Source organism: Perna viridis, chromosome 9 (assembly GCF_037379345.1).
Source record: "Perna viridis isolate PV_CMFRI_1.1 ecotype Kerala chromosome 9, ASM3737934v1, whole genome shotgun sequence".
Lineage (NCBI taxonomy): Eukaryota > Metazoa > Mollusca > Bivalvia > Mytilida > Mytilidae > Perna > Perna viridis.
Window position 1 is genome coordinate 22,569,089 of NC_142453.1, and position 27,336 is coordinate 22,596,424.

The 27,336-nt window shown below is 34.1% G+C and overlaps 1 protein-coding gene across 1 annotated transcript in view; it reads right to left on the reverse strand.

The window, feature by feature from the left end:
- Positions 1 to 377: 377 nt before the first annotated feature.
- LOC148607359 (uncharacterized) overlaps positions 378 to 27,336 on the reverse strand; it is a 44,599-nt gene continuing 17,640 nt past the window's right edge. Inside the window, 15 exon segments of the mRNA XM_088545306.1 lie at positions 378 to 711; positions 1,450 to 1,950; positions 2,405 to 3,676; positions 3,900 to 4,464; positions 4,466 to 5,495; positions 5,888 to 6,071; positions 6,311 to 6,467; positions 6,678 to 6,785; positions 7,392 to 7,696; positions 8,415 to 8,531; positions 9,026 to 9,689; positions 9,890 to 11,244; positions 11,728 to 12,928; positions 24,488 to 25,637; positions 27,113 to 27,233. Of these exon segments, the coding sequence (XP_088401432.1) occupies positions 446 to 711; positions 1,450 to 1,950; positions 2,405 to 3,676; positions 3,900 to 4,464; positions 4,466 to 5,495; positions 5,888 to 6,071; positions 6,311 to 6,467; positions 6,678 to 6,785; positions 7,392 to 7,696; positions 8,415 to 8,531; positions 9,026 to 9,689; positions 9,890 to 11,244; positions 11,728 to 12,928; positions 24,488 to 25,637; positions 27,113 to 27,233 (8,996 nt within the window). The 3' untranslated portion in view covers positions 378 to 445.

Genomic DNA, 27,336 nt, shown 5'->3' on the forward strand with positions numbered 1-27,336 from the left:
TAGCACGGTCACGTGACCACATGGCTAATTAAAATCGTATGGCTTGGGTCATCGTCGACTTTAAATAAATTTATCTCCAATTAAACCACGTGACTACAAGGGCGTTTTTATGATATATATTAGGTGTAATAAATCAAATATACCAAAAATTGAAAAAAAAATTGTTTTGTGTCATGTCTCCTTTAAAAAAATGTATCACATAGAAAATAGACGGATAGCAATCACACGTAACAGTGCATTGTTGCACGATGTGAATCATCACTTCACTATAAAATAACAAACTCTCTGAATACGAACTTTCAAATTCGTTACGAGTAGGATTTGTACGCAAAATGTCTATTGTCTTCATATACAGTCAACAATTCGTAGTATTGCAGCATTTTATTTCTTAAGCACATTACATAAAATTGAATAGCTTTATCATACATAAAGGATCATTATTGAACTATATGATTATAAACTGTCTGTAGGTCAATGACCTATCAGAAAATGTATGACCCGTCAGAACAACGTAAATCTCGTTGACATTGTCAGGTACAAAAAAATGTAACAACGTTTGCGTTACAGTTGTCGGCATGACGACGTCGGTACTGTCTTTAGTAGTTCCTATTGAAATTTCGAAGGTTGTTATGGCAGAGTCAGTTCGATATACCATGTCCCAGGCTATCTTGTAGTAATTATTTCGTAAATGCTGTATTTCCATGGGCGATCCTGAAGTGAAAAAGACTTTACTTGTAATTTAGTAGAATCATTATAACACGATGAATCAAATGATCTATCAAATTGATCGAAAAAGTCTAACATTAGAGGAGTCTGATTAACATAGAAAAAAATGATAGAAATTTAAAGTCAATCAAACTCAACTATAATTATATCATGTAAAACGATTCCTTCAAACTTCCTACCTTGTTTCGTTTTCATCAATGTTAAGTATTCTTTACTCGGTTTTCATTTTCAATATGCCGCATTATCACGAAGTTAATTTGTCTAATCTAAACAGAGCAATACCAGAAACGCTGAGTCGTCGTTAAACTTTGGTAGATTTTAGCTCAATTGTTATTCTTACAATGAAAATAACTTATTTCTATTTCTCATTGGTGTTAAGATATCAGTTGAAACCGAGAAATTCTCATTTAAAAAGATCAATGGCAACAGCGATCTAAAGGATTTCTAGCACAATTCTTTAAAAGATTTCCTTACGCTTATATGAATCAGTTTTATCATATTCATGAATTTGCACTGAATAATAATAAGATAATGCAAGATAATGTCTGTGTAATTTTATTTAGTGATTTGTGAAACGAAATCATGAATGTAAACTTTACTGTTTTTACTATAATGATCTAATTGAGCTTAGCAAGGATTGGTTTTATAAATTCGTTGTCGATGTCTGTATTCACTTATTAGTTGTATTGACATTTGACGTGCAGAAAATCGAACAAGTTGTACCTGTTAAAATTGGTGTTCTGCAGTCAAATTCTAGAGTGGTGTTAATGGCCTCGCTAAAAAATCCTCCGTCATTTTCTGCTTGGACAGTGAAAGTGTACTTCTTTCCATTTCTGACATCAAGATTGCGTACTTCCATATAGTTTTTCTTTCCAACATTTGTCCTATCGAGTAACTGTTTTCCCTCTGAATATAATTTAGAAATGTAAGTCCTAAATCCCGATGGATCCTCACAGGTGTCCCACCTTAAAGTTACGTTCCAGGTGTCATCATTATTACAACCGGCTGTTGTAACGTGTAACTGTGTGTCAGCGCAAACTGGAGGCATATAAGACACAACAAAAGGTCCTAAATTTGTAAATCCAGTCAATTGTACGCTATTCGCACAACGGATAGTAACGTAGACGATACTTCCATGCGCCAGTAGTAATGGTGCAGAGTGTAATTCTTCAAGGTTAAGTGTCTTGATGAACGTATTTAAATCACATGACCTTGGCATTGTGCCTGTAAAATTAAATTAAGAAACTTTTTTTTCTGGATTTTTTCACAACATGTATGGAAACGTACTTATTTTATACAATAAACGACTTAACCAATGAAACTTAAATTGTTCATTTTTTAAAAGAATACGTAAGTCATATTAATAGTTAAATATATTTCAAATAACAAATTTCGGTCACAATTATTTTTTAAACAATTTAACAATAAGCTACATTGTGTGAAGCATTAAATTAATCTTTTTCACAGTTTATAATAAACCTAATAACACATTCTTGTTGTTACATAAACTTGAACGTTTTACTTTTTTTTCCATTTTGGTCCGCTCTAATCTTACCACAAATCTAATAGCATGCAATACTACAAAAGAATTTAAAAAAAAAACAAAAAACAAAAAACAAAAAAACAAAAAAACAAAAATACAAAAAACATGAAACATATTCATTAACGGTAAACTAACCGATGCAATATTCACAGTTTGTAACTGAACTTTCCTCATCAGCAACCGTCCAATAAGCTGTAATTACGATAGCCGTTTCATTATTGAGATTGCTGTACGTCACCATCATGGTATCATTGGTTATCAAAGGAGGCGTCATGTCAAATGTCAAAGGCATTGATGTAAAGCGAGCTGACATTCCTGCATGGTTCTCAACCAGGGCAGAAACAAAAAGTGTCATACCGTGGGTAAAGTTTCCTTTGATGACATCGTACCGATGAAACGGCAAAGGTTGCATATCTACAACTTCGAATCCATTCGGTATACTACCAACACCTACGGATACTTTCCTGATCCCGCTTTCAATATCAATTGTTTGAACACAAATTGATATTTCATCTTGAGATATTTGTTGAGCCCTGACGACGTCTTGTTTCTTGTCGATTATTTTTAAACCGGAACATTTTGATACATTTGTGGTAACAGTTGAGTCTTTTCCAACAGCGTTAAGCTCAATAGTTACATTAATATGTTTTACGTCGGTTTGTTCTACAAGGAAAAAATACTCAGATAGAACAGATTTATCCGCGTTTTTGACAAATGGTAACAACATTATCATTTCATTAATGGATAAATACGCCATAAAACCTATGTCCGGGGCGTCAACTTTGACAAGGATTTTTAACAAACTATAAGGTTCACAAGTTAAAGATTCCGAAATTACCAATGACGTCTGTGTGAAATTGTGAAAAGACGTTTCTCTTATAACGCTAAACTCATCGCATTCAAAGGAACCTGGAGGAGTGCCGTCAATATGTAACACATCTGAGGTGACGATTCGACTTTCGTGTCCTGCTGCGTCAATTGCCTTGATATGAGATGTTATTACATCACCATGTTCTGGTTGAGCGGGATAGGGAAAAAAATTAGAATCCCTTGCATCTATAAATGCTATCGACTTGTTTCTGTTCTTGGACAAGTGATTGACCTCAAAAGCAATTAGATACGTGCTTATAAATGAATGTTCGTCATCAAAACCATGCCAGGAGAAAAAAATTGATTCGTCAATCGACTGATAAATGTGATCGCTGTGGTGTTTTGTGTTGAATAGTACACCCTCTGTTGGGGGTTTAGTATCCAGAAGGAAGCCATCAGAACTTAATTCTGTCTTAAGACCAATGTTGTTGACTGCTATGACATTTGTGTAATATCTAACACCTGGTTCGATATAGATACCAGTCCAGGAAATTTGCGTTCTCGTACCCATTTTCGTCATCAATACAATGTCATCAACTGAAATTAAATTAGAGATATTTAGAACTTCAAAAATAGGTAGAAACGCATTTTCAGTCACAACAAATTTGAAAACAGAAAACAAGATAAACAATAGATACTGTCTATGAAGGTTGCTTAGAAATATGCCTTTGTTGGTGCATGTGGGTTAACATTCATTTTGTCATGGTAATATACTTTTTTTCAAACTAAGATTTTATCATAATAATCGAATGTTGCTTACCTCCTTTGGACGTCCCAAGTGACACGATGTATTCCAGGATGCCACTTTCATAGTCAGAGAATACACCATCCCAGCAGCCATGCATAGTAGTTAGAAATGGTATGTAATCAACATCTTGACCGCATGATTCAGAAGAATCGGTAATAGGATGTCGTTTGTGGATAACAGGTGGCGTATGATCCACTATAATTGGCTGGGATACCGCTATATCGAACATTTCCTGTGATATCCATGCTCGGATATATGCTACGTATTGCGAGCCGTGACTTAGTTCACCATACTGCAGACAATAAAAAGCATGTTTTCGTTTACCGACATCGTGCCAAGGATCTTCAATACTCAGATTGTATACTCCTTCTCCGACACCGGAGTCATGTCTTCCAAAGCTATATTCGAATCTATGGATGGAATCCGATTTGTGTTGGTATGTCCAATTACTGTAAAGGCACAAGGATGAACCTGTGACTTTCTTATCTGTATCATCCGATCGTAATGATATATCTAAATGCAACGTGCTTGGTTTGAAGGAACTTCTGTTACAGTCGTCCTTTTCTTTAGAAACACATTTTTTTTCCGGCAACACCACATGTGCAATGACACAAAGTGCAATCGACATTACAAAATTCCATATTGCATGAGTGTTTTTGTATTATTAGCTCCCCTTTAGATTTATCGTATGCCAAAGGAACCACGTTTACAGTTACCTTTGACTCTTGTGATTCTAAACCTGCACCATTCAGTGACCAGACCGTTAGTACTATTTTGTCCGGGAGATCCCGTTTATTCGTTGGTATTTCTGCTTTATATGTGTTATTTAGCCCATTGGGTAAAGCAAGAAAGTTTTCTACAATATCTACGCTGCTGTAAGTATTTCCTATTGAAATATGGTAGGAACTAATGCCAGACTGAGCATCGAAAAACCCGTACCAAGACAGATAAAGGGTGATACTTCCATTTATACGTTTGTACTTTAATGGAGGTTTGAAACCTCCCATTTGTGGGGGTGACCAGTCTACTATGAATTTGTCACTGTACGATGTAATACATAAATCGGCAGCATTACAGGCGGTAACCTTTACCGTGTAAACATCTCCTAATCGTAACGAATCGTTTCTTGTGAGACGAATTGTGTGTTCACTTGCCCCTAATATAATGACATCATCGACTGGAACATATGAGTCAAGGTTGCTGGATATTGAAATCTTGGTTCTTACTATCGGACTTTCCTTGTCAACGAACTTCCACATTATTTTCATATATGATGGGTCAGAAATCAAAGTCTTGTTTTTGTAATTCTCCATATGTAGGTTATAGATAAATGGCTTCGTAAGCTCATTTGGAGGAGTGTTGTCTATGATAAAACCGTTTGAACTCCTTTTCGAACACAAATTTACTTTATTACACGCATTGACGGTAACAAAATGATTTACTCCGACTGTCATATTCAAGTTTGATTTCAATAAAGATGACGCCAATTGTACGTTTTCGGGTTTCATTACGTCACATGACAATTTTGATGTCCCAATACAAACGTCAAAATGATCAAGGTCAGAGTGTGGATCTTGGAATCCTACCCAGGTCGTAAGGACACTTTTTCTATAAGGAAAGAATCATTGCCATGTATATATCAGACAAAAAGTGTATTTAATCAATGATGACATCCGTCATAACTAAACGATTGACGTTTGTCTGAAAACTTTTGAAATGAGTAATCATATATTTTTTTTTCAATTTATCTTGGTGCTTTTGATTGATAGTAATTTGTATGTATCGAAAATAAGTGATTAAATTCACAACTCTGTCAAATATATATTTTGAAGGAAAATCGTAGTAATATTGAGGTAGAAAAAATAATTTACATGTAACTCTACATTCGATATAGTTTGAGTTTAAACGCTGTGTGGTTAGTGACAAAACGTAAAGTGACAATGTTTGAGTTTTCATTCAATAGCAATTTGTCTGCTCGATCGTCTCAAATGATAAGAAACCTATCCGACTGATATCTTGAATGCTTTCCTGGAACTCCTACAAAAACCAGGCCAGGTATTGGTGGTGACGTATCCATGACGAAATCGTTGGATGTTGCTGTACTACAAAGTCCTGCGCCGTTACAAGCAATCACTGACGAATAATATCTGACACCATAAATAAAAAACTGTTTCCATGTGATTGCTGAAAATGAGGACATGAAAAGAATTCCAATATAAATAATAAATACATGTGTAAAAAGTGTATCACATTAAAGTAATCGATGTTTTACAGTTTATATGATTTGTATTTGGTATTTTTTTGTATTTAAGAAAAGACAAAACCCTTTTTGATAACCATTTCTCACAGTATACTTGCTACGTATAAAATGTTAAACTGTACCTACTACATTCTTCACTCCCGTAATGGAAAAAAAAACTTACATGTTTTCAGTCCGACATTAGTGAATGATACCACATCATCACTACCAGGTAATGTTCCTAAACCCACTTTATAAAATATCAACTTAGAATGGGGATCATCGAAGCCGTACCAACTAACACTTATCGATACTCTGTGTGTTTGATTGATGCTATCCTTCTAAAACAAATACAGGCCTCTATTTAATCAGCATTAGTAACGTTTATTGTCATTTACATTTTAAAAAAAAGCATTTCCATATGTATTTATGTTTGCATGTATTTTATATCTACCTCATGACAAATACGCATTATAAATCAAAAACAATATTCTGACAAAGTCTTGTGTTTCGTCAATGTTTAAAGGTGTCTTCTCAACTGTTATTCGTACCTCATATACAGGACTTGTTTCAAGTACATGCCCTACTGGCGGTGGTGAGCTATCGATAACAAGCGGCAAAGAAACAGTGTAAGAACGTAGGCCTGCTCCGTTTGTAGCCTGAAATAAGGAAAAAAATGAAACTTTTGATTTTACTAGGACAGGGCACTTAAAAACTGTTATAAAGATTTTGTCAACAGTTAAAGATTCGTCATTTATACTTATAAGTTCAATACAGTTTGCGAATGTCACTACCTGCATTCTCGCTCGTGTCACTTTTTATCATTGTGTAAACTACATATTTATACGACATGCATTTATCGTTTAGAGAGTTAGAGGTAGAGTGAAAGAGAAAGAAGGAAAGGGGAAGGAAAACACCTTCAAAAAAAAAAAAAAAAAGAAAATCTAATACCCCCTACCATAACGTACGATGACTTAAAGAAATCATGGCTACAAGTGCATAACTATATTGGTGTCAATAATAATTTGACCCCTCCACTGTAAAGCAAAATTTTTGGGCTATATAAACTTAAGCTGCAATTTGATTCCGGAAAATGGGTTCAAAAACATTGAAAATGATTGAGGGGAAGTTATAAAAATGCCAGCGTCATACATATTTTCAGTTTGTTCATGGGTCGGCTTTTTGCAAGATTGATTAACTGTATCATTTCAACTGAATCGTGTACAACAAATGATAAAACATAACTATTGTATTATTAATCTTACAATGAGAATTGCATAATAAGTGAGTCCATCTTGAAAAGTGCCATCGCCATTGATATCTGCATGATCAACAAATTCTTGGAACGGAAGGACATCAGCTGAGTTGTTGTGTGACCCTATGCCTAGTTCTATCTTGCGAATCCCACTTTCATTGTCCTCGATACCAAACCATTGGAGAGAAATAGTCTGAGCAGCAACATATCCATATCGATGACCTTCAACTTTTATTACACCAGAAGTTGGAGGTGAAGGATCATACATCACGTGGTTAGAATATGCATCAACAGTGTTGTTAACGTGGTTGAATGCTACAACAGAAATATTATATTGAGTAATCAGAAAATTGCTTTTTTTATATTTTAATTTCAGGTTTCTGTTTCACAATTATAGAAAATACAAAACAATACAATAGAACTTTTCATATGTCAAGCATATGCTGATTATATTTTCAGATTGTATTATCTACCAGAGTTTTAGTTCTTGTAACGAGTGAAATCAAACATTGTTCAACATTGTAACAAAATAAGAACGGACGGTAAAATGGACGGAAAGGATGATTCTTATTCGACTTTAATTTTGTTTGCAAGCTATTTTGATATCAAACAGTTGAAAAAGAAGAATTAAACAAATCATCTGTCAACAGCTAGTCATATGACATGGTCTATGGTAGAGGTGATTCCTGGTTTCCTAGTGTAGAAAAGCCCTTTAGGTTAATTATGCTTTTCGGTCTACATATTCTATAGTTGCCTAACGATATTTTTTCTGTACTTGCGAGAACAACCAAATCAACAAAATCAAGAATGATAACTCTTGAAAAGTGCCAATATCAAACACTATCTGAATGTTATGACTATTTATGTAGTCTGTAATTGTTTCCAAATGAGACATTAAAGTAAATCCCATGGGTTTTTGACATGCATGAATAAACTTCCTGATTTTTCGAAAGACAGCTATCTAATTCTAATCTAGAATGTGCAAGATATTTTTCACTAGCAAACAAGAATAAAGTATTGGCACGACTATTACCTGTTACAGTTGCATAATAAGCTTGTCCAGGATTCAGGTCAAGGTCTACAATAGTCACCGACTCTGACAGACCAGCTGATGTAAATGATAAAACATCGTCGAATCCTTTATTTGTACCTGATATGGGAATGTTAAATGTTAACAATAACTGCTTTATTTTTTTCCGATATGCTAATTTGTTACAATGTTTTTTTTTTCAATTGATAATAACAATAAAAGTTTATCATTAGTATAGAACCTTTGGAAAATAGCTATAACTAGGACTTTATTGCATTACTTCTTTGCAAGTGATACGGCATTTTTAAACTAAGGTGGCATTTAAAAAAAAATAACAATACTATATAAAACAATATACACACTTATATATTCAATTACTCTCACTTCGCACAATGTCTTCGACGGAATTCCAAATTTTAAGTCATATGTATAAAGTTAAATAAAATTTTACGGAAAAATTGTGTTTCTCGAAAGAAATATTTGTTTGAAGTTTAATAATTATGTGTTTAATTACGATCTAATAGTATAACTCAACTGCAAATATTTTAGTAGTTTGAAAAATATAAAAAAGCTTATCTAAACTATTTTGTTTGTTTTTAAGCAAACTCTCTTACCGATAGCATACTTGTATTCTGAAATATCAGAAATATATCCAAGTTTTATTGCGTCATTATTTCCTCTGAAACCAGTCCATTTAACAGTTAGCTGTGTTCCGTCTATCACGTAATTATCATATGCATCAATAAAAACTATTCCTGCTTTTGGATAACCTCCATTGATCAAAAAACCGTTGCTGCATATCTTGAAGTCTGAAGACACTGCACACGTATACAGTAGCCGAGTGTCCTTGATAAAAGGGTTTTTAAAGTCTAAAAATCCACCTGTTGTATTTGCTGAGAAAAGACAAGAAGCATCCAGGGAGCACAACGTATTAGGGACCTTGCGCTTGGATGTAAGATACCATGTTATTTTCGTACGTGATCTTCCAATGACGAAACCGCCAATCCTTACATTCAAATCAGCAAAATCCATTTCTAAATTATGAAGCATCTTAAGCTTTGATCCAATGTTAGAAGCATGCTGATATTTCAAAAGATCTCGGGAAACTGGATTATTGAGGTTCAAATCATATAGAACGTCTTTATTAAACAAATTAGGGTCACTGATAAAGTCAATTGGTGAGCAGATGTTAGGCTGCCAATCATAAGAACAGAATGCATCAACACAAATGGAGCTGTGCTTATAAGGTAAAATTTCTGTAACAAGAAACACGGCATCCTGGAAAAATAGTTGCAAAAAAGACTTCTTATTTATTCAAATATACTTTTAAGTTCCTTAAAAACATGATGCTGAACTGTATTTATTAAGAAAGTTTAAGATTTGAAATTGCAACCTTAAACGAAATAATCAGGTGGAAAACTTTTCATTTTCTTGGAAGTAAAAATGTGGACTGAGACTATCATTCATTATCATATTACCTCTATCAAATGCTCATTTGATGAATTATCTACAATATATTTCCACTGTGAAACCATTTTATGTCCTTCGGTGTCAGCAAAAAGTGCCCATCTGTACGCCTTTGATGTCTCATTACCACTGCACATGTATTTTTCAATAGTTACGGCAACATTGAGATAAGTCCCGTTTACTGATGCTCTAGCTCTACACTTTATTGAAGGGATTTGAGTGGGCACAATTGAAAATTCTTCAGAGGCTACAATTGACAGACAAACTTGTCCAAAACAAGGCCGTACAAGAGCTTTATATAAACCCGCTGAAAATTCCCCTGTAAAATTATACGACGTTTTGTGTCCTGCATTCGAAAATATCAGACTATTGTTGCAGTTTCCTTCGTGCAGTTTACAAACAGCAACTTCATAGTGTGAAACGAGATTTGAATACTTCGCATTTAAAATCCAATGAATTGGTATATAGCTTTGAGACATTTGAGTTCTTTTGAAGGGGTTGCACTGGAATAAAGATGCATTTGTCAAATGTTCATGTGCATTTTCATACCAAGTAATATTGATTTTATTTACACTTTTTAAAGCCATAAATGTGACAATATAAGAATTAGAATACCAACGGGTAGATATGATAAGGATGTGCTCGCTTTGTAAAGAAATGTTTGCGGACGAAACAATAGAGTATACTGTGCCAGCGACTAATGGTAGTTTTGAATTCAGTGCAATATTTGACCTTTCATGAAGAATTTCAAGTGATCCAGTTTTCAAATATTCTTTGCCATAAAACACCATCATCAGTGGCAAAACCTTTGATTTCTTTAATGGGAAAAACCCATCTGAAGAAGCATATGTTGTTCCTCCTGAACATGAAGCCTTAATCGTAACAAAATATCGTTGACCGCTGTCGTTGAAAGAATTATTCTCACATACAAAATTATTCGTTTTTTTATAAGGTATATCATGAAAAGAAACAGTTTCATCATTTCTAGGAGATAACCCAAGACCTAGTTGAAGTTGAAGTTTCTCATGGTGATCAAAGCCAATCCATGAAACACAATACTGCTTTAAATCGAAGATAACGTCAATGTCATGGTAAGGTGGAATGCTATTAGGAAGAACATCCATAATTATACCAGCTCTTGGAGGAAACAAAGATGGAATACGGAACGGTTTTGTTGTTATATTACAAGAATGCCCAGCATAGTTGTAGAAATGGAGTACGGCATAGAATTCATACCCATCCAATATGTCGTGTTTTTGTAGCCGTCGTAATGGGTACTGTATACATCGGACGTCTGAACCACATTTACCATCATGGTTGTCTTCATTCCATTCAAGGAAAGGTGTGATAAATCTGTTACCAATACCTGTGAACGATACATGTTAAAAATAGTTAGAACGGAAACACGTTAGCATTTTTAAAACAAAATATAGAATTTCGAAAAAAAAAAGGAAAACCGTTCTGTAAAAACACAAACATGTATGTCTTATTGCGGGAAATTTTCTCGAGATTTCAACTTTATTCATATTCACGAGGTTTTGGGAATCGCGAGAATAAAAGTTCATCAATTTTAAGTCTAGATATTTTACATATAATTTTCCATTCAATCAAATTGCAAAAATAAAGACTGCGAAATTCATAGAGCATCCGCTTAAAATTCCCGTTTTAGGTTATATGCTTTTCATGGGGCATTTTTCGCACCATTTCACAAGTTTGCGCCGAGACATGCGCTTCATAAACATTAATGCCGTAAATATATTTTCTATGGACTACAAAAGAATGAAAAGATAGGTAATCGCAAACTGAAGACAAGAAGATAGAAGAATAGTGAAAAGAATTTCGAACTTACCGAATCTAAACATAACTTTTCCTATTTCTTCAGTTTGTTCTGTATCAAAAACATCCTTTGTCATCCATTTCAACACCACATTCTTTCCTTTCACGACGGGTTGTATAGTTGTTAAGCACACTGGAGGAGTTTCATCCGCAAGTATTGGTCCCAACCAAACCTTTCTTTGTAGCCCAGCTCTATTGATTACACGTATAAATATGTAGAAAATATTTTCACCAATAAGCCCCGGATGATGTTGAATATACCTTGTTGGATGATGCACCTCAACATAACCCTGAATGTCTGGACTCTCAATACTTCTTAGATCGTTACCGAACCCAACGTAGGTACCAGTTATCTGACTGTGGTCTTCAAGAATATCCCATCTGACGTCTAACACATCAGTTGGTACGTAGATCACGTGATTGTTGTATAGGGACATATGTTGGCAAATAAATTCTGAAATATTTAATCCGTTGCTGTAGGGTTTTGATTCAGATGGTATGAATTTCGAAATGACGTCATCGGATTTGTCTTTACATTTCGATAAACAAGCAGAACCGTCCAAGGCAACTTTAGCTAAATTTTCGTTAATAAGCCATGCCTTACCATCAAGACAAGCAACAGATTCCTTGATCTTCGAATATTTAAGAGAAATATTCGATATGTTTGGCAGCGACTTGTCAAATATTACCCCGTCTGAACATACCACCTTTGAAGGACTCAATGCATGATTATATGCGATGACAGATACGAAGTATCGTCCCTTTCCATTTGGAAATCGTAGTTTCGTGGACGTGCGGACTGTTTCATGAACGACAGTATCTTTTTTGAAACCCGGTATCCAATGCTCCAAATCTCTGAGGCATTTTCCACTTAAGCCTACTTTATACATTTTTATTCCACTTTCATGATCTATGAAATCGTGCCAGTGAACTGTGATCTCATCATTACAAGTATAGTCAATGTCTTGAAAGCCATTAGGACCTTTAAGAACAACTCCAACTTCTGGTGGAGAATCATCAACAAGAATGTCCATATGGTCATATGCACGGAGATAAGCGTTGTTCATTGCTTCAAGGGTAAAGAAATATCTTCTATTGTGTAGTCCAATGTGTTTGCTTTCGTTTTTCAGTTTCTTCAAATTTGCACTGAACAACATGCTGCTACAATTGCCAATAATGGGACAGTAGGTAGTCGAGGAATTATCAGCATTGTCCTACGAAAAGCAAGAATTATATGAAATGTTTATTTCAAGGAAACAAATTAACCATTTACAACTACAACGAAGTTGATCTAAAACAATTTAAACATGTGAAACTGTGTCTACAAGCATAACACAAAGTCGCAAAAACCGGCAAATGGATGCATTTCTATCAAATTTTAAGCCGTCATTGAAGTATGAAATCAAGTTTTACCCTAGAAATAAATCTTCGTTGAATTGAAGAATGTTGAGAATTTTGCCGATTTGGTAGCCTTTTTGTAAAAAAATGCATCTTTTTGCAAAAATCAGAAGTCGCCATTGAATTAAGAATACCGTGTTCAGACTAGGAATCTTTTTGTTATTGAAATCAAAGAATGTTGAAATGTTGCCGATATTGGCGGCCAATTGGAAATAAAAATGGCGGCTTTCTACAAAATCATATAACGCCTGTGATGTTACCAAGTCAAAAACAGCTATTTGTGTTATTTTCATACAATAAAATAGTTCCAAAAAATTTATAGATTTTTTTTCATTTTTTTGGGTTTTGATTTGGCAGCCCTTTTGAAATCGGCAGCCATTTTGAAATTCAAGAAGCTGTTTGCAGACCCCAGGAGCATGCGTGATTTTTTAGCCAAGTTTGGTTTTAATCCAATAAGCTGTCTTGGAGAAATCGCCAGGACATCTTTATGTTCAGAAGAAGTATAATTAATATTATAGCCAACCCCTAAAAATTGGTGCCTCAAAACCTAAAAATTCGGATGTGGCACACTAGTCTCAACCTAAAAACTATTATATACTGACATCGAAGCATTTTATGATTTTGAGAATTTGGTTTTGACATTCCATTTGTCATTTTCTCATGTTTATAAAATGTATAAAATCTAATAATTCAATGAGACGCAGAATACAACAAAGTTTCATTAAAACTGCCCACTGTATATTAAAAGTTATAGATGTTCAGAAAAAAAGCGGTTTTGATATCCATGAACATATTCCTGTTTTTCGTTGTCATTGCAACCGACAACAAATCGGTTTACTCATTTATGCATGATTTTATTGATACGAAATTTCAAGTTTCTAGCCACCGATATATTGCAATGTTCTAGATTATGAACTTTTTGCGTTTCCACAGAAATGGCAGCCATTATTTTCACCAAACATCTGATTCACCCTTTCTCAATAAAATCTACCTACACACCAAGTTTCAGTTCAACCCATTCAGTGATGCTATCTAAAAATTCCGGACAAAAATCATTTTTTTTTATTATTTATTATTATTTTGTTTATAATATTTTCTTATTATAACTTAAACTTTTTATTCTATATAACTGATATTAACCTTTCAAGACGCACTGTTTTGGCACATTAAAATTTGAAAAGCGTACTAGTTGGTGTGGCAGCTTCTAAGAAGTACTCCGTTATCCGTCATTACACTAAGATTCTCTGTTTTTTTATGTTCTAATATTTCCTGACAGCTTAGAGTAAACAAGAATTTAATCTGAAGCCACCATTGTATTCCGTAAGTCATGTTTACCAAGATATCAATTTTCATTAAAATCGAACAATGTTGACATTTTGACGATTTTGGTGGCCATTTTGAAAAAAAAAAAAAAAAAACGGCGGCTTTCTTAATTATTATTACGCCTTTGATGTTAGCAAGTCAAGAACAGGGGTTTGAGTTATTTTCGTACATCTAATAAGTTCCACTAATTTCATAGATTTTTTTTTATTTTTCCTGAAGAAGAAGAAACGGAGCAGAAAAAATCAGTCGCAAAACTTCGTTTTGGCGACTTAATAATAATACAGAGGAAACGGTGCAAAAACAATAATTTGGGTATGTTAAGGAGTTCTCTTGTACATCTGGTTGACGTCTGATCACGCACACAATACGTGACATTTTAAGTTGGGAGATTTTTTTTCCGGTAGTAACCAAAATCTTTGTAAATAACACATAAGAATATTTTTAGTGTTAAATGAAATCCTCAGTTCTTTTAATCTATGAAATTAACGATTGAATAAGCCCTCATCTTAATAAATAAAAACAACATAACAAAACTGGTGGCATTTACGTATCGATTTTGACGTCACAGAAAAGCTTGAAACGTCAGAGCACCTGTAGTAAACAAATGAGACGTCATGTTTGCATTTACCGAGACATTACACTGCAATCATCGATGAATTCTGAAGTCATACATGTTACAAGTAAACAATCTCCAAGTTTGGTGAAGTTATACCTTAACTTATCTTTCTTTTGGTAAAAGACGGTTGTAACTATGTGAGGGCCGGTTGTGTCGGGGTTCATTTATCACTGACCTACTAACATACATCGAGCAACTGTCATGATCATAGTTCCAAAAATCTTTATCTGCCGAAATGTGTATGAAATGATAAATAGATTACAAGCCGATCGCAAATTTGTTAATTGATACTAGTAAATGTCTGTTTATATAATCTTGTTTTCATCAACTTGTAAAGTACGTCTTTTACACAGACTATCTATATAACCAGGGGTGCAAATATTGTTTTCCTTTCAATAATATTCAATGACATGTGAAAGTGGTCATGTAATTCATTTCAACCCGTGTGGCCATACGTGTGGCTTTTTAAGTGACTGACCAGTAATTTAATTGCATGACAAATATGGTGACTTGAATTTTACTGTCTTTACAGAGATATTTACCAACTCCAAGGTTCAAGCCCATAGACAGCAGGACAACCTTATAATGCTTGATATTTCTATCATTTTTGTTACAGTGTGGAATCTCAAGTTAGAATATTACCTAATTTCAACCTTTTTTAGCTGAGATTGAAAAGAACTTTGACTTTTTATTTGTGCATATATATTCCCTGGAATTCAGGTGCAGGATTGATTTCAAGAGCTGTAGGTAAAGTTAACAGAAGGAAGCATTTACATGCCATAATTCATGTGTACATTATACATGTACGTTAAAATTGGATATATTAGTGAAATACAAGTAGTTATATGTGTTTAATGGAAAGTGCATATGAAACAAGTTTGGTGTCAAATTGTGTTCTAACTGCATTCTAATGACTGGATGAAGGTGTTAATGGAATCATATCCTATAGGACAGATACAGTGATCAATCTGATTAACATAACTTTCTATAATTTTGCTAAAACCTCATATTGTTTTGTATATATAATTGTATTTAAAAATAATATTTTAAAAAGAACATAATTCATATCATATATAATTTGCAGGAAATTTTGTTTACAGTATATGTTCAAAATGTGTTTAGTCATAAAATCAGATCGTACTTTTCCTTTTTAATCTGAGCAAAAGTTGTAAACTCGGAAAATTTGCAGAAGTCATGCATGTGTTAAATATGAACATTAAAATAGACCTTGAAGCATGTTCATAGCCATATTATATAAGAGGAAATCATTGAACTATTGCATGAATATACATGTACATGTATAAACACTTAGCCTAGCATCTTTAAAAATAAGTATTTGTGTAGTTACGTACAGACATATTTAAACATGTATTCATTGAATGGTGATACTTTGGTACTATGGTGAAGTGTATCAATGTTTGTGTATGTGGGGGGTGGGGGCCATGTTCTACACATAAATGAACTTGAAATAAATCTTTAGATGTATACAGTGATAAATATTTAAAAATGAGTAACCAAGATTAACGTATGTATATGTAGGTGTATAAGGATGTACTTCTCTCATTTATGTCCATAGCAGAGTGAATGTCTCCTTCTTCTCATTTAGAGTGCAAATTCAATGTAGCACACGGGACACGGATAATAGCCTCGAATTTACAACTTTAAAACCAAAGTATGCCCGTTCGAGACTTCGTCCATTGCTACTTTTAAACCTCAGTTGTGTATTTTGTCACATGCAGTGACTAAAATTATTGCAAAACTGTAAGCCCTGTTTGTCACTGGAGCCTCCGCGTCATTTGTTAGTAGTGATATTTTTAGCAAATCGAATGGGTCTGTAAGACACTAATGATACCCCCGCACAGTAGATTTGCAAAATGAAGAACATGTTTATTTTGTATGAGGACATGGATTGCAGATTCAGAAATCCACCCAGACTTTTGATACTCATGATCTGTTGGTTCAGCTCAATCCTTCCAATCCCTCCAAGACTTGCAATGACAAACTATACCAGTACCGTAACTCGAAAACTTTGGGGATTAATTTGGGGATCAGAATTTGTGCATATCTACTAATTGTATTCTGGCCATAAGGTGTCATGAAATTCTATTCGGTAGTGTCAAACTAGTTGCGATGAAAAAAAGAGGACTGATGGACGGACTGATGGACATATAAAACATGTTATTACCTCCAATAACATATCCCAAACTTTGTTGCTCGGGATATATTTCTGACAAAAATTACAACTATCACTCAGTTCTGTAATGTTTCACGAAAATCAAAATCCTTTAGCCCTGCACACCTTCATCGTGTGTAGAAATATCCTTTAAAATATTTAGATGTAGTTCAAAAAGTGCACGAGGAGATAGCCGGACAAGCCATAATCATGTGTAATCCGGACGGACCGACGAACCAACGAACGGACGAACAGACGGACAGGGATAAATTAATATCAAGTCAAAACAAATTTTGCATGATAGGAAATATTGCCAAGAAATTGTTTGATATGGAATATTTTCTAAGATAACATACAAAGGGGTGGGGAAAACCATGTTTTGTTCAACAGATTATTGATTTTTCTGCAAATTATATTATAAATAACTACAACCTTAAATGAAAAATGTTTTTATATGTCAAAATATAAGAATCAAAGCGTAATCTGCTACCGCAACTAAATCGATTATTCACACATATCCGCCACTTGTCAATGTGTCTGAGGTCATCGTTGCGCTTGTTTCAATGTCGCCGCTATATGAACAATTATATGGTTTAGAAAATGCAAAAGTGCAGTGGGATGCGCTATGTCGATTTACTTGATTTACACTTCATTTCAAAGAGTATATTTTATTTCACCTTAAAACTGCTGCGGGAAGTTCTCTGTCGGTAGCGTTTTGTTTTAATATTCATTGAAATACAAGAAAACGCCAAAAAATATATCATCACAAGCAGTTATGAGCAATTTTTTAACTTCCATGTAGATTTTTCACACTTCCCGCAGCACTTTTTTTTGAAAAAAATACATATTCATTGACCCACTACAGTGGAACTCCCCTAAACCGGCCCCTCTGAAAACCGGAATCCTCCGAAAACCGATCATTTAGTTTTGGTCCGGAATTTTTCCCCTATATAATTAAGTAAAAATTTCCTCCCTAAACCCTTCTGAATTCCGAACATCGGCTGCAAAATTCGGTCCCAAAACCCATTTCTTTGTAAAAATTAACCTCCGAAAACCGGTGAAAAGTTTGCCGACAAGTAAAATCAATGAGCCGTGTAACATGTTGTAAACATGTCAATCACGGTAAGATCAATAAATCAGTACTTCAAAAAGCTAACACCGATCTTGATTGGCATTAACAAGGAGTGACACTCTTTTATTCATTAATTATCACAGATAATGAGGGCAATAACCATGATCCTATATGTAATTAACTTTTTAACAAATGTTAAATTTAAAAATTGTTTTGATAACCACATTTTCAAACGATTCTGTAAAAACAGAAAATGAAAACTTCAAAATATGTTGTGCCGACCGCTTGTGTTCTATTAAAAACAGAAAATGAAAACTTCAAAATAGGTTGTGCCGACCGCTTGTGTTCTATTGTAAAATGAGTAAATGAAATTAAAGTTATGGCTTGAAAATGGTTTTCCTTAAATAGCCGGTGTTACAATTTTCAAATCATTCTGAAATTTGCATTGCTTCTGGTTTAATCTAAAATTACTGCTAAAATGTCAAAACCGCCGGCTAAACGTCGTCGTATTGAATTAACGCTAGAAGACAAAATTAATTTAATCAAAGAATCTGAAAGTTTTCCAAAACCATCTCAGAAATCGTTAAGTGAAAAATTCGGTGTAGGAAAAACGACCGTTTCCGATATTTTAAAGAGAAAATCAGAATATCTTGCAAATTATGATAACAATGACAATTTGAAGAAATTTAGATTTGGTAACAAAAGTAAACATGACAATTTGAACGATCTGATGTGGGACTGGTTCCGTCAAGCTCGAGACAAGGCTATTCCGATTTCCGGGCCTATTTTACAAAGCAAAGCCTTAGAATTTGCCAGTCAGTTAGACATTTCCGATTTCAAAGCCTCAAACGGGTGGTTAGAAAAATTTAAGAGTCGCCATGCTATTAAAGCGTTTACCGTTAGTGGAGAAAGTGCCGGTGTAAATGTAGAAACTGTTGATGAATATCGCTCGCGTATTCCAGAAATTTGCTCAGATTTTGAACCTTGTAAAGAGTACGATTACTCTTTAATTAAAAACAACAATACAACTTTTACGTTTATTCTTGATTTGAACACAAACATACACAAATACCTATCAAAGGATGTGTGTAGAAACATACAAACAGTGCAATCAGATAATCATCAATAGGACCGGATCGATCACAAGATCAATAACATTGTACTTCCGTTATCCATATACGGAACGGATACGAAAATTTCTCTGAAAACCGGCCGATTTCTTTGGTCCCATGGGCAGCCGGTTTTCAGAGGCTCCACTGTATTAAAATTTGGATGTACAATTTTGTCATCTTCCCAGGGCACTTTTGACATTTATGTGGTTCGACCAAGGCTTGATTAACCGATCACGTGACTCATTTTATTGGCACGTTTTAACATTTTGTTGATCTTTTCGTGTTTGGGAAGTTTTATTCTATGAACTTGTATACTAAAAATATGAACATCGACGAAATTTCGCGTATATAATGTGTGTTTAAAAGTAGCTCGCTTTTGTAGATAAAAATATGGCAATCTATAACGTTTTTCCTTAACACACCCGCAAAGTCCCGGCACTTCGTGTTCGGGGACTTAATAATAATAATAATAATAATAATAATAAGAAGAAGAAGAATAAGAATAATAAGAATAAGAATAAGAATTGCCATGGCGAGCAATGTCTCCCCCGGCAACCATTTAAGTTACCAATTTTAACATTGTATTGTTATGCCTATACAACTCGTTTCACAGACCTATTTTCTTCCAAATATACAGAGGAAGATGTTTATAAAATGCCGGAATTTTTATAAGAAATAATTCCAAATCATCTTCCAAATATACAAAAGAAGATGTTTACAAAATGCTGAAATTTTTAATCGACAACATATTTGTCCAGTGTGGTGGACGTGTTTTTCAACAAACGGTCGGCATTCCAATGGGTACAAATTGTGCTCCTTTACTTCCTGACCTATTTCTTCACTCTTATGAGGCTGACTTTATAGCTGATTTGATCAGAAAGAAAGCATATCGTTTGACTAGATCCTTCAATCTCAGTTTCCGCTATATTGATGACGTATTATCTTTAAACAATCCTAATTTCGGGGATTTGATACATCGCATCTACCCAAAAGAACTTGAGATAAAGGACACTACAGACACTGTGAAGTCAGCCTCATATCTTGACCTACACTTAGAAATCGATGGTAAAGGAAAACAATTGACCAAACTTGTTGACTTTCCATTCAGAATTGTCAACTTTCTTTTCATCTGTGGCAACATCCCTTCGGCTCCTGCGTATTAAGTGTTCATATCACAACTAATACTTTATGCCAGAGCTTGCCAAAACTACGCGGACTTTGTATCGCACTAGAACTCTAACAAATAGGCTTCTGGAACAGGGTTATGTTGCTACAAGATTGAAGTCATCACTACAGAAGTTTTATGGTCGTCATCATGAACTCGTGGATCGTTATGATGTATCCATCAGCACTATGAAAACCGATTTATCCAACTGGTCATAGTTTTCCTTTCCTCGTTTGTCTACCCCGGACTTGACTTTTTATGAGCAACTCGGCGGGTGTTTCTAGAAAAGCAGAGGACACTTACCCAACCGATGCACCTGGTCCATGCTCCCAGTTTTTAGTGGAGTCCGAGTTGCTCATTTACTTTTGTTACTTTATATGTATGGTTTTATTTACTTTATGTTCTTTGTTGTGTATGTCTGTTTTCCATGTCTGGTCTTTGTCCCTGGATAACATTCTTTTGATTACCGCTATAACCTTGGTTCCCTTGATTACTCTTTCAAATTTGTAGCTATTGATGTTGTTGAGATAAACTATGTCCTAGATTGTTCAATGAATAAAAAACTTGTGGCCGTGTGAAAAAAAGTGGATTTTATTAGGCTTTCTAAATTGTACCATCATGCGAAATTTCAAGTTTCTAGCCACCTAGGTTTTTGAGATATTGCAGTGCATAGATTATGAACTTTGGTAACCATTATGAAAATGGCGGCATGTCGGCGGAAATTTTTTATACGAATTCCGAGATATAAAGAAGACGCAGCATACATCAAAGTTTCATTAAAATTGCTTACCAATAAAAAAAGTTCTAGGTGTGAGAAAAAAAGCGGATTTTGGGATTCATGAAATTTTTACTTTTTTCGTTGCCATGGCAACTGACAACATATCGATTCACTTTTGTTTTGCATATCTTTATTAGGCACATTGAATGCTACCACCATACAAAATTTCAAATTTTCCTAGCCATCTAGGTTTCCGAGTTATTGCAATGTCCTAGATTATTAACTTGCGCGTTTCCATGGAAACAAAAGTAAATTTTTTTCACCAAATATTCTGGTGCATCCCTTCCCCATACCATCTACTTCCATACCAAATTTCAATTCATTCCCTTCAGTGATGCTCTCTAAAATCTCTGGACAAAACACATTGGAAGAAAAATCATAATCATTATAAAAACAATAACTAGAATTGCCAATGCTAGCAATAACAAATGTTTCCCCCGGCAACCGTTTAAGTTCCAAATTTTAATATTGTATTGTTACGCCAATTGAACTCCTTAGACAGACCTATTTACAAATTTGTAGCTATTCATGTTTTGAGATAATGCAGTGTCCCATATTGTGACCTAAGGCAGCCATTTTTAAATGGCAAATTTTTGTCAGAATTTTAGCTTGGATTCCGAGGTCTGACTGATACGCATTATATTACTCTGTTTCATTAAATTTGTTCGATGAATAAAAAACTTATGGCCGTGTGAAAAAAGTGAGTTTTGGAATCCATGAAATTTTGAGTTTTTCGTTGCCATGGCAACAGACAACATATCGATTTACTTTTTTTTTGCTTTATTTTATTAGGCTCTTTAAAATGTACCACCATACCATATTTCAAGTTTCTAGCCACCTAGATTTTCGAGATATTGCAATGTCCTTGATTATGAACTTTGATAGCCATTTTCAAAATGACGGCGTATCCGCGAAAATTTTTTATGTGAATTTCGAGATAATAATGAGACGCAGCATACAACAAAGTGTTACTAAAATTGCCTACTAAATAAAAAAAAGTTATAGGTGTGAGAAAAAAGTGGAATTTGGAATTCATTTCGTTGCCATGGTAACTGTCAACATATCAATTCACTTTTTTTGCTTAATTTAATGAGGAACATTAAGTTCTACCACCATAACAAATTTCAAATTTTCAGCCACCTAGGTATCCGAGAAATTGCAATGTCCTAGATAATGAACTTTTCATGTTTCCATGGAAACGGTAGCCATTTTTCAATACATCCGTACCAAGTTTCAATTTATTCCCTTCAGTGATGATCTCTAAAAACTGTTGACAAGAATCATTGAAAGAAAAAAAATAAGAAGAAGAAGAACCAGAACAAAAGTAATATGTCGCCCAGACCTTCGTGTGGGGCGACATAATAATAATAAGAAAAAGTACAATAACGATATGTCGCCCCAACATTCGTCTGGGGCGACATAATAACTAGAATTGCCATTGCGAGCAAGTATCTACCGGCCTAAATTTCTGAAATATTGCAATGTCCTAGATTGTCACCTTTGGTGGCCATTTTATAAATGGTGGCAATCAGGTAAAAATAAATGATACGAACTCCGAAATTTCAATGAGACACAGCAAACAACAAAGTTTCATTAAAATTGCCCACTAAATAAAAATGTTATAAGCGTGAGAAAAAAGTTGATTTTGGTAACCATGAAATTTTCCGTTTTTCGATGGCAATGGACAACATATCGATCCGATCTGTTTGAATAATTTTATTAGACTCATTAAGTACTACCACCTTACCAAATTTCAAATTTCTAGCCACCTAGATTTCCGAGATATTGCAATGTCCTCGATTATGACCTTTAGTGACCATTCTAAAAGGCAGCATGATTTCTGAGATTTCAATGAGACACAACATACAATAAATTTTCACTAAAATTTCCCACTGAATAAAATTCGTAGATGTGAGAAAAAGGGGATTTTGGTATTCATAAAATTTTCAGTTTTTTAAGTTGCCATGGCAACGGACAACATATTGATTTTTTTTTTGCTCAATTCTCTTAGCCTCATTGAGTTCTATCATCATATTAGATTTCAACTTTCTAGTCACCCAGGTTTTCAAGATATTGCAATATCCTAGATTATGACCTTTAAGCGTTTCATGGAACAGTAGTCAAAAGATCTGATTCATCCTTTCTCAATACGATCTACCTACATACCAAAATCCAGTTCATTCCCTTTTGCGATGTTCTCTAAAATTTCTGGACAAAAATCATTAGAAGAAAAAAAAAGAAGAAGAAACAGAAGAGTAATAATATGTCACCCGACATTTGCGTAGGGCGACATAATAAAAAGAAGAAAAAAATGGCAATATGTCGCCTGATATTCGTCTTAATACATCATGATATGTTTTAAATTGTGCTAGAAGCAAGTCACATTTCGCTTTCCCCAAATGTTCTCAGAACCCAAAAATATTGAATTATGCATACAATTTTGATGGCATGCACATCTTTGGAGTAAGTCCTAACTTCTTACAAAGTTTCGTTCTAATCCCCTCTTTACATGTAATTACCGAAAAAACGAGCAGACAATTGCAAGTTCACCGGTTAAAATAATAATAATGATAATAATAATACAGAAGAAACAGTGCAAAAAGAAGTAGTGTTTTTAATAATAATAAACGAAGCAAAAACAATAAGTCGCAAAACTTTGTTTTGGCGACTAAAGTATGATTACTGACACGCTTTCCAAATAATGCTAGCTGCTTGATATCAATATAGAGGTCTCAGTCCTCGTCACCATTTTCAGTACGAACTTTATCATTGACATTACAGTCACCAAGAGCCTAATTTGAGTTTGTAGGGAGATTAACTTGTAATACCGAGTATGGACCTTTATAGGTTTCGTATTTCTAACAAAAAACAAAATGTGTTCTGTCTGTTCATAGCTCGCATCTTAAAACATTTTGAAAAGTAATGAAGAAAAAAAAACCTAGTTGAAGCATGACCCTGCATGTAAATACATGTCTTTGGTTGACGTAATACTGTTAATATCATGATTTTCAATTTTAAGAATAGCTAAATATATAACTTTGTCCTCTTACATGTACAGGTTACACTTGCCTCATGTTAGGTTAATGCGTTACCCTTCTATAAAAAATATATCTATCGTATTGGAAATCTAACTTACAATAGTCTTTACTCCGATAGCCTTTTCTATAAGAACAGTATTGTTTTCATAAGTACCAAATGTCCATTTCATCTCTCGAACGCCACTGTGAACATCGAATGCTTTAAACTGTATTGCTATTTCCGATAAGTCTATACTATGATGTACAAAAAGTTGTTTGTGTCCGTTCCGTGTTAACCAAATGTCAGATATTTCCGGAACAGAACGGTCAATGTACACGGAAACACTGTCATTGAGTGTGTGATTCATTATATCTGAAACTTGTAAGTGTAATGTAAACTCTTCACCATCAGCTTTTGCTGGATCAGCACATAAAGTTTCTGAAGTAAAATTTCCAACACTACCAGAAAGGATTTGATTGCCATCTCTAGTAAGAACAAAATAGAATTGTATAAGTCCATTAACATTCATTGTACCGGAAATTGGTAAAACACCAGTAGTTTGATCATACACTCCATTAATACCGCGTTCGTGCAAAATTGGTCGGAGGGGATTGTTTTTTATATAGAAATTGTTGAAAAATCTCTTCGCCCAAGAGAAGCACAATTGTTCATGATTGGTTTGCCAACGATATTGTGTAAGATTAGAAGCCGTCTGAACACGAACAGGATTAAAATTGTTTATTTTAATTCTAGACGTATTGTCATACAGAACAAACCGTCTCGCTTGTTTGACATTGTTGGCAAAATCCTTCACCTCAAGTAAAACTGCGTATAGCATTGGACTCCGTTGGGGTAACTCGATAACAATGTTAGTTTTATTTTTCGAAGTCGTCCAATTCCCCACAGATGTTTTATCTCTCATAAGAAGTGCTGGATCTGAAGATGTAACTTCATACAGCTGAATTTCGTAACTCTCTATGCCAGAGGCTAATGCAATTGCATCTGAATTATAGTCCGGATAAGGATCGATCCAGCCATCTATGTCAAGATGTATAGTACTTGCAGATGTAACTCTTGTGGACAGTTTCAGAGGATTGTCGTTACAGCGTCCTCTTTCAAAACAATGCGTTGGAGCTGCATTATCATATATATAGCAAAGTCTTCTGAAAGTTTCTGTTTTTTCATATGTTATGTTCTTTGTTCCATTTCGAGTCAAATCTTTAGGTTTCAAATAGCCCCCTCCTTTTAATACAAACGTTAGGCATAATCTAAAAATAATTGTGATGTTTGACGTGTGTTTGTATCACATAAAAAAAAGCATACAAAAAATATTTCCTGATAATTTCAATTTCTCAATGCTACGAAATGCATTTTTACTACTATGTTATTTGAAATTGACAAGTCTTATTCTATCGGTCATTGATTTTAAAAAAAGTCTTTTTTATCCTTCAATAAATAAAAACTACACAGTTAAGCCCGAGTCAAAATTCATTTTTCGATCCTTAGGAGGAGACTTTATTTTTTATAATCTATACATTGAACTATATAGCCTTATATAAATAAACAATTCTATAAATTGCAAATAGCCCAGTGCGACTAATCATTGGACACCGTAGTTTTATTATCATAAGACATAATGCATGTATAATATCGTAACGGGATGCATGTAACAACAATGCATACTAAAGCAAGTATATAAATGACATCGTAAATAACACATATATGGTCATATATTTTATTTTAAGATACAAATAATGTGTAGTGAAACATTTCTATCACGGACGGCCTCGCCGGCTAGGAAAAACCACAAAACCCAACTTCTAGGTTGCGCAACTACTTTATATGTAGGAAAGTTCTGTGGAAACCTGTCAATACCCGATGCAAGAGACCGTCTCAAGAGTTATATTTGAACGAAGTATACGTTTAGAATATTGGGAAACATGAAATAGAATATATATGTCTATAAGACATATTTATGAAATATTATTGAAAAATTTATGATAATAATAATAAAATTTAAGCAAAGACAAAAATATATCTATTATATTTCACTGAAACTTGAGTGTTGACCAGTCAGTTGTAGGCTAGAAAGTGATTACAAAGGGAAAATATTCCAGCTCAAAATCTACATCACGTGATAAATATCCCGTGAAACATTTCACTAGTACCGTTAATACAATAATTTCCTAATATACTATCGAAATTTCGGAAATTATATTTTTTGTGATGTAATCGTGTGCTTTGAAAAGCGACAAAATACGTATTTATGTATTTTGACAATGTTACCTGACAATTATTCATATTTTCTACTCACTTAACATTTATATATAGAATACATGTACGTTGCCAGATAATATCAAATTTATTTGTACGAACATTAGAAGCAGGTCAGAACGCGCAAGTCTGTCGATCGATTCTCACTTATCTATTTCGCAGCGAGTACAAAACGATTTGATTATTTCCGGCAATGAACATGTATAGTTATATCCTACAATTGTATATTACAGTGAACAATCTTAAATATACGAAGATAAAATGATGAATTGTATCAGTCAATGTCATCTCTTGAATGCGGAAATAATATGAGGCATCCTACTGGTTACCGGTTTTCAAAATAAAAAAATGTTCAGAGACAATATTATGCTACTTTACAATTACAACATTGGCTTATTCGACTTCCTGTACAATAGACAGAGAAGTTGCAGGTTATATAAATTTTATTATAAAAAAAGTTTGTACCTACCTTTCTGCGTTCTGCAATGTGACGTCTGTTGTAAAATTATTTTTATAGTTTATAGCTCCTATAGGATTGTTAGAATATTCATCGTGTTGTATTATCTGTTGGGCTACCAATGTTTTAGACCCTATAAGGAATGAATATTGCATGAAGGGGAAAATAAATGTAATTTGATTACATTAACTATAAATTTGTTTTAGGGCTTAACATCAACGATTCTGTCTCTCATA